This window comes from Asterias amurensis, chromosome 18, assembly GCF_032118995.1.
Source record: "Asterias amurensis chromosome 18, ASM3211899v1".
Classification (NCBI taxonomy): domain Eukaryota; kingdom Metazoa; phylum Echinodermata; class Asteroidea; order Forcipulatida; family Asteriidae; genus Asterias; species Asterias amurensis.
Window position 1 is genome coordinate 16,879,959 of NC_092665.1, and position 9,311 is coordinate 16,889,269.

Below are 9,311 nucleotides of genomic sequence, written 5' to 3' on the forward strand. Positions count from 1 at the left end.
TCAATTATTTAAAATAAGCTAGACCATCTACAAGCTGCTTCAAGTTTTTATGCAAACAATTATTTTGAGTAATTTCCAATTGTGTCAAGTGCCTATAACAGTAGTCCACCGGGCAAAAGCAAATGAACAATCTTGCGGACCAGTCAGAATTCACTACAGGTACAAGTGGTCTGGATAGAAGGTGAGTTCTGCAAAGCATTCCTATTTCATTTGACACCTGGACCACTGAATTGGACTAAGCTAATATGACTAGGTCCGACTTATGGCATATCAGGCTAACTGGTCAATTAAACATTTAGGGAAAAACCCTGCTAAACACTAATAAACAATTCAGAAGGGATTGAAATGATGAATGAGGGAGAGTAACACAACATTTATGAAGTAGAGACTTGGTTTATTGATTTAACTTTGGCTCCAACCAAAACCTTGATTTACATTTAATAACTGAAAATTATAGAAAGCATCCATTGTCCGATGTGTGAGCTTTGTATGGTTCTATGAAATGACAATGCCTATATGATTTACCTCAAAGCAAATATGCAGGGATCACCACACACAAAGCATTATCAAAATTCTATTTCTTTGGGTAAGATCTTTTTCTTATAAACTTGAGAAATTATACAGCTAGAAAAGGTCAAATGTTAGAATCTAATGCATGAAGATTTGCTGCTGAAGCATTATTTATTTTATGAGACATCACGTCCAGGTCTAGAATAACATGGATGCCACACAGATCATGGCCTCTGTTGCCCCTCGTTTGACCTTGGTGCCCGTTAACAAATTTAAAAAACCCTCACAATGACAGTGCCCTTAGCGAAATGAAAATGTCCTTGTCCTCTAAATGACGAAATGCCAGGCCTTCACTTTCACGTCCTTGGCTGTAAATATTTGAGAAATTTGTTCAACATTGGGATCAATTATATGATGAAAAGAGGTCTAATAACCAGGGTTCACCAATGTAATTTAGATTTAGGTACGGAATTTATTATATAAAAAATTTGACTTGGCTTTGGCTGGTAGAGATGTGGTCCCTCAAGATGACAAAGGTCAGGGGTCATTGCACATGAGGTCACAGGTTACTGAGTTCCTGTTGAGAAAAGAGCAAGAAGACCTCCAGCAATGCTGACAGATACAACGTAGTTACTGATGGGTTAAAGTTAAGGATTATAAGAACAAAAGGTTTCCAAGATTACAGTCCCTTGAATTGTTTAGCTTTCCTACTGTCTGAACATTCATGTCATATTTTTAACTTCTTTAATGAAACATCGATTAATTCACAAGGTCGAACGGCCACATCAAGGTGAGATAGAGGACTATACTTAATTTGGGCAATTGACCCAAATCAACTACCACCAGGGACATGATGCCACATGCTCCTTGGGCTGGAACAGGGTTACCCCCTTCACAGCCCAATGATGTAAGCATATAGGTACAGGGCTCGAAATAGGGTGGGAAATGCACAAGACTACAGGCTTGCACCTTAAAATCAGATTTTATTTCAAAATTAGTTGAAAAAGCACTTAACAAAGTATCTATTTCATGTGTGTTTGTGTTTACTGGCCCCTATGCTGAAATCACAGGCCTCAGGCTTTTGGTTTTTTTACAGGTTTCCGAAAACCACAAAAAGCTGGGCATTTTAGTTTCAAAGCATACACAAAAAGCGGGCACGAAGAGAGTTAATACTGCTTAATAATTCACACAGGTCATAGTTCAAAGGATACATTGAAGGGTCAAATGACTTAAGAAGGAAGAAGGACAGGACGAGCACCAGTAGCAGATAGAGGGCATTGTTGTAGAAGATCGCAAAGGTTGTTGCCTCATAGTCAGCTACTTCATTCTTCTTCCACAGGATCCTGGAACGGAAAAAAATAATCATTTATGGCTTTTGTTTCGAGATTAAAGTAAAGCTTCACAGACAGCACTATTATAACCTGGTGATTGGGCCCAAGCATTCCTGAAACTAGCCATACTTCTTTAGGAATATGTCACACCATCAGCCAAAATGGGCAGCCAAAAAGGGCAGCCTAAATGGGCAGCCAAAATGGGCAGCCTAAATGGGCAGCCAAAATGGGCAGCCAAAATGGGCAGCCAAAATGGGCAGCAGAAATGGGCAGCAGAAATGGGCAGCAGAAATGGGCAGCAGAAATGGGCAGCCTAAATGGGCAGCAGAAATGGGCAGCCAAAATGGGCAGCAGAAATGGGTGCTGAAAATAGGCAGGCTGGCAAAATGGGCAGGTAAAATGGGCCTCAAGGTTTTTAATGTGTGAGAAAGTTGCAGTAAATTAGCTTACTGGATCTCATCAACTAAACACGTAACAAACAAAGTCTGAAGTTGGCACTTTGACTGTAAAAAAAGCATGTCTGACTGGTTGTTGCCAGTAAACTTAAACTATCCCTTCCTAACATCCTACCTCTCATCTTTCTCCTTGCGCGATATCTTCTTGTTGTCGGCATCAGTCAATTGTCTCATCACTTCTTTAGAGACGGCATCCTCACGTTTTTGAGCGACCCTGAAAAAAGACAACACAAAGTGAAATATAAACAATGGCTTGTTATCAGCACATTTTATGTTACAATAACAGTTACAGTAATACCACAAATGTAATTTACAGCACAAATTAACAACTATTTCTTTACCTACAAAATCAAAAGACATAATCATTGAACCAAATACTTAGTACAATACAAGTTAACAGTCTGCGCAACCAATGATAATGATTATTGTTCTTGTTCTCCAAGGAATAAACTAAGTACATGTTCGAATCCCAGCCGAGTAATATGCCTGTGATATTTGTTCACAGGACTCGGGAAAGTACTGAGTATACAGTGCTAACAAACATCGGTGATGGGTAAAAACCAACAACTAATATTCTTTTTTAACATCTATTCTACAAGTACATGTCCTACCATTTCAGGCCTGGAACTGCAAGACCAATTTCATTTTGTGAAGGACACTTCTATTGAAAAATCTTAAAGTCTCTTGGAAACTTTTGAAAGAGCATTAAGGCCCAGACCAGGAACATTAAGTCCATAGCCAGTGTTGTAGCTAGGACATTTTTAGTGGTGGGCGCAGCTGAATTTAAACTTGGTCAGAAATTGCGAGCAGTGCGCACGTACTTACTTGTAAGGATTGTTTTCAGGGCTAAATATTAACATTCCAATCGTGCCAAATGCACATTATGTAAGATTCAAGAATCACAATTTTTAAGTATAATGACAATTGTTATTACAAAAATGTGTTAATACAAAATAATTGTGATGCATTTGTTGTGAACAGACTGTTTTTGAAATAGTTTCTGCTGTTTGCTTGTTGTAATCCCGCCGCAAAGAAGTTGAACTTAAACTTTGAAGGTGGAGTAACTGTCTCGATAGTCTCAGGGACAGTTTCATTCTCAGCACTAACTGAAGCTGCACGAAATACTTTTATATCATCTTCCAATCTTTTCCCGTTTTCCCAAAAAGTTGTCCAGTTTACCGTACGTTGCGAGGCCATCTTAAAATTTACACAGATCTCATTCAAGTTAAAACCCCAGCGCTGTCACACGTGTGGACGAAGCGAACGTGTTTACATGCCTACATCCGGGACACGCGAACTCATACACTAGACTTTACACAGCCATCTTGTACTGTTGTGTGGCGATACTGTTTGTGTGTACATGGAATGCGTGAAATCCCCGCGAAAACCTCACGACTAGACTTGTAGTGCACTCTAGGGTCTACCACAGCGCGCGCTGGTGTACACCACATGTACATACATACATCGTGTACATGTGCACGGTACCAGCACTGCTGTCAGCCTGTATAGACGGTACGCCTTCTACACTGTACTATAGTTGGTTCAATACAAACATCAGGGCACATTTCAAGAAGAAAACTTCACAAGATGGCAAGAGGCAAGTTACGTGGGAAAACACGTTTGAGGTTTTAATTGCTCGTAATTCTGGCCCAAACAAATTACAAACTGCATTTAAAATGACAAAACATGAAAAACCACGACATTTTAGTCTTGCAATGTGATCAATATCAGTAGAACTTTTAATTTTTTATTAACTTGGGGGAAAATTTTGTGGTGGGCGGCAGTCTATTTTTCAGCTGAAGTGCCGGGCGGAAATTGTCAGTGCTGGGCGGGCCCGCCTACCGCCGCCCACCGTGGCTACAACGCTGTCCATAGCCCTTTTTGGCCGTCTTGTAATTCCAGGAAGGGTATTTGGATTATTTATTCAATGAATGTTATAAAATTGTATCCTTAAAGAATAAAAGAGGACATTGCATGGACTAAAATATAATCTTTTGCAAACTCACTTGTGTTTCAGGACAAACTTGACATTCCTGTAAGCAAAGGAAACAAGCCAAGTACTAATGATGGTCATAATACCAAATAGGATTGCAGACTGCACTAAGTCCATCTGGTGCATACGCCAGAACACCCCTGTAGAATAAAAAAATAAAAATAAAACCGTGAATCAAAAACGTAACAAAGAAAAAAGTTACAAATTGTACAAAATGTGCCATTTCTCCTACAAAAGGGAATGAGTTTTACCGATGCAAGGCTCATGTGTATTTGTACATTTTTTTTACCCCTTGGTCCCACAAACATTGCGTTAACATGTGAAGGAAATAAACTTGCGCCTTTAACAGTCCCAATGTTCAAATAAGCATAAGTTTTGCAAGGTCTATTGTGTCGGCACTGAACATGCCCATTTACAAGCAATGGAGAGCTGTTGATAGTATCAATGCCGGTTTAAAGTCGGTTGCGCAATGGTCGCACAATGGTCGGGCGCTAGAAATCTTGACGCGCGGTCCAAAAAAGACACAGCTTTTAAGCCTCAGCGATGAACTATAAACTATGTCGCGCGCCAAAATTTCCATCGTGCGACCATCTTTAAACCGGCTTTAAAACATTGTGAGAAACGGCTCCCTCTGCAGTCATGTAGTTTTCAGGAAAGAAGTAGTTTTCCACGAATTTGATTTCAAGACCTCAGAATTAGATTTTGAGGTCCCCAAATCAAGCATCTGAAAGCACACAACTATGGGTGACAAGGGTGTTTTTTCTTCCATATTGTCTCGCAGCTTTGATGACCAATTGGAGTTCAAATTTCACAGATTTGTTTTTTCATGCATATGTTGAGAGAATGAGATACACCAACCAAGTGAGAGGACTGGTCTTTGACAAATAGTGTAAGTGTCTTGGACACTTTCGGTATAGAAAAAAAAGTTAAAAGTTCACAGATTTACAAGTAACTTACAGGGTTTACAGAAGGTAATGGTGAAAGACTTCTCTTGAAATATTATTCCATTAAATGCTTTACTTTTTGAGAAAACATTAAAACAATATCGATTCTCGATATCGAGAATTACGGATTTATTTTAAACACATGTCATGAAACGACGAAACGTGCGGAAACAAGGGTGGGTTTTCCCGTTATTTTCTACCGACTCCGATGATCAATTGAGGCTTAATTTTCACAGGTTTGTTATTTTGGATAACTTTCCGTAAGGCGCCACCACTTTTTTACTCATTTTTACAAAAAGTGATATCTCATTGAGGTAAATTAGATGCTATAATATTTCATATCAAATGAAAAAGTGGTGGCGCCATACGGAAACTTTTCCGTTATTTTATATAGAAGTTGTGATACACGAAGTGTGGGCCTTGGACAATACTGTTTACCAAAAGTATCCAACGGCTTTAACAAAAGGGAAATATTATATTGTTTATATTTTTTAGTCAAAACCTTGCTTGGATCCTTTTATGCACCAGCCACCAGCATGACCAGAGTATAAACCAGAATTTGATTGATAAATTAATTTTAAATAATTCAAGTTTCGGACTGACCTTTTTATTTTTTGGATAGCTTTCCGTATGGCGCCACCACCTTTTCACTCATTTTTACAAAAAGGGATATCTCATTTAGGTAAATTAGATACTATATTATTTCATATCGAATGAAAAAGTGGTGGCGCCATACGGAAACTTTTCCTATTTTTTTATTTAGTTTTTTTTAAACACAGAAACTGGGATTTTTATCCACACAAGCTCTGTCATTTTTACGTTACGATACAAATATGCGTGCAAGACTTGAATTTGAGCATTCAATCAAAATATGGGATAAATCTTGAGCCTGAATTTAGACTTAGAGAAGAACAAGAAGGCTCAAACGCAATGTTAAAAAATTCTCACGAAACTGGTTAAACATGTAAAACACATTCGATTTTGGTTTAAATATGGCAACACATTACTGCCGAAATTTTGTTGTTTGGGGTATAAAAACTCACATATGGGAAGAGCTGACACTATGAATGCATTGCCATAGAACAAAGCTGACGACTTTGTGGTGACATTTCTACTGAAATCTTGAAGTAAAAGCTCTTCTTCTTTCGTCAATTTCTTTCCACCTGCCATTGTGAATTTGTGCCACGGAGTCAGAGAAAGAAAATCAGGTGCTCATCAATGCAATTCGTTGAGATGCTGTGTGTTGCGTCTGGGTTTCAGACAGGTAGTTGGCAGCGTGAGTACGTCATCAAATTTGTAACCAATGGCGTGCCTTTACGCTCGGGGCACTCACATGCAGTAGGCCAACCTGTTAAAATTGTTAATTTATGGGAATCAATAAATAATTATAGCTTTCATCTTTGAACAATAGGACTGGCCCTAACTCGTAGGCATATGAAAGAATATCCTTTAACCCCATTCGTTCACAATAAACACACAGTCAACTTCATAACCTCTGAAATTGTCATTAGTAAAAACCAGAGTGTTTGGTCATGTTTTTGCATGCAACACCGGAGCATGCTGCCGGGCATGGTTGTAGTCGCGGCCTATACGACAGCGGTGGGCGGGGTCTTCCTTCAAAATCCACCCCCCCCTCTCAACGATTCCTGTTGGATACTTAATACTTCATACTTAAACTCTACTAATTATGTTGTCATTATTGCAATTCAGAAGTTCAATCGTCATCCTTCGGCGGCAAACAAGACATAAGGGCGGTTCCAGACCAAAATGTTAAAGGGGGGGGGGGGGGATCCATCAAAGATGGAGCATGCTTGATGAAGGGGCATTTACTGAAAATTACAATCTTTCTCAACATTTCTTCTCTTATATCTCTTTATTATTTGCTTCAGTATTTGTTTTGAAAAATTGTGTACATCACAGTGTCATCATTTATATTTTTTACCGTACAGTACTTGACCTTGTAAGTACAATTTTTAGTATATTTATAAACTGGTGGCCCAAAGGCCAAAATCGCTTTAATGTATAAAATAAAAAAATAAAAAATTGCATTAAACTATTACAAAGTTACAATACAAAAATACAACAAACAAGCCAAGTGGCTTTATAGCAATATACAGCAAATTGAAAAATAATTCATCTTGAAGACTAAAAAATACAAGTATTAAGGAGCAAGCAAGATGGTCAGAGTTGTAAACCACAACCAGGCCCGTCTTTGGCATTCATGAGTTTCATTAGAGCAAGATTGTGGATACTTTAGGCCTACAAAAAAATAAAAACACTAATAGTAACATGTACAACCCCAAAATAAACTTACTTCTTATTTGATAATTTCAATACAAGCCTATTTGAAGTACATTACTAACAGTTCTTGTTAAACAAATACATTGACAGTTATTGCTTGGCAATGTTTGTAGTAAACCACATATAACAAAATATTTGAAACATTGTTCAAATATCTGTTCTCTTCTCTTACTTAGTTACTGTTGTTCATTTAGAAAGAAAAAAACATGCACATTAGAATCTATTTTTAAACTAAAACCCAAGTTTTCATTTCATCACAGTACTAAATTTGTTTAAAAACAATAATAGATAGATTTAAGTAAAAAATCATGGCAGCCACAATATACAGCATTGGTTAAATATACAGCATTTATTTAGTAGTTGGAATTTTAGATACTTTTTTATTTGGTTTATTTTCTTCTCTGTCTTACACTACTTATAAGAGATATACGATAGAGATAGGAAAGACATGGCATAATTTCAGTTAACATCCTGACAACTGGAAGACACTATAGTGCACTAGCCAACCAGGGCAACAATTCACTCCCTATCATTATTTGCACCCATCCTTAACGGATTTGGGTACTTTTTCAAAATGTCCATAGATTTACATTAAACTTACAGGGTTTGAAGATAATGATTGGAAAGCTTCCCTTCAAATCTTACTTACTGAGGTGCTGTAGTTTTTGAGAAATGAGTAAAACAATGTCATGAAACTACGTTTGCAAATGATTAAAATAATTTTCGTCTCATGAAAAGAAAATTATTTTCATGACATTGTTTTACTCATTTCCCCCAAACTACAGCACCTCAGCCCATAGTATTTTCAGGGAAGCTTTCTACTATCATTATCTTCAAACTGTGTAAGTTTAGTGTAAATCTGTGGACATTGTGTTTTTTGTCCTACAAAAGTTACATAGACCCTTTAATAAGGTCACTTTATGTAGACATTTTACACTAAATTTATCTCTTTTTAAAAAGCTTCAATGTAAAAATGCAATGAGATACAAAAAATATAAGTTTGCATTATTTTGTGCAGACATTGAATATTTTCATGTCAGTACTGATCTTTGGTGAAAAGATTAAAACAAAACAAAAAGAGTATGCTCGAGTCCGGTGCTCTCACTGCTTGGCCATGACACAGCACTAAAACCCTTCACTATAGATAATTCTGTTTGAGGCCAACCAGCAGCAGAAATTCTCCCAGGAATCACTGACCTACGAATAAGTGTTGTCCAAACCAAAGACATGTGGTTAACTTTTAAGTAGTTTTACTGTTGTTTCATTAAGTTATAGATGGGTTGTTAATTAAGTAATGTTACTGTTTTATTTAAGTTATAGATGATTTTACTGTTATTTATATGGGTCTATGTACTTTTTGTAGAACACAAAAACACAATGTCCACAGATTTACATAAAACTTACACAAAACTTACACAGTTTGACAATAATAATGGTAGAAAGCTTCCCTGAAAAATATTACGTGCTGAGGTGCTGTAGTTTTCGAAAAAATTAGTAAAACAATGTCATGAAAATAATATTCGTCTCACTGAAATTATTTTAGCGTTCATGAACATATTTTCATGACATTGTTTAACTCATTTCTCAAAAACTACAGTACCCCAGCATCTAAGATTTTGAGGTCACTTTCTACTATCATTATCTTCAAACGGTGTAAGTGTAGTGTAAATCTGTGGCCATTGTGCTTTGTGTTATAAAAAGTACCCAAATCCTTTAATCAAGTGATAGATAGGTTATTAATAAAGTAATTTGACTTTTAATTAATCAAGTTATAAAT

The 9,311-nt window shown here is 37.0% G+C and overlaps 1 protein-coding gene across 1 annotated transcript; it reads right to left on the reverse strand.

Annotated features, from left to right (window-relative positions):
* Nucleotides 1–373: 373 nt before the first annotated feature.
* On the reverse strand, nt 374–6,443 carry LOC139950527 (translocon-associated protein subunit gamma-like). The gene is made up of 5 exons (XM_071949257.1): nt 6,277–6,443; nt 4,303–4,429; nt 2,412–2,510; nt 1,722–1,853; nt 374–1,143 (listed from the first exon to the last, which is right to left on the reverse strand). Exons 1-5 carry the CDS (start codon nt 6,401–6,403, stop codon nt 1,077–1,079), a joined length of 552 nt encoding a protein of 183 aa, XP_071805358.1. The 5' UTR covers nt 6,404–6,443; the 3' UTR covers nt 374–1,076.
* Between the last annotated feature and the right edge of the window lie 2,868 nt (nt 6,444–9,311).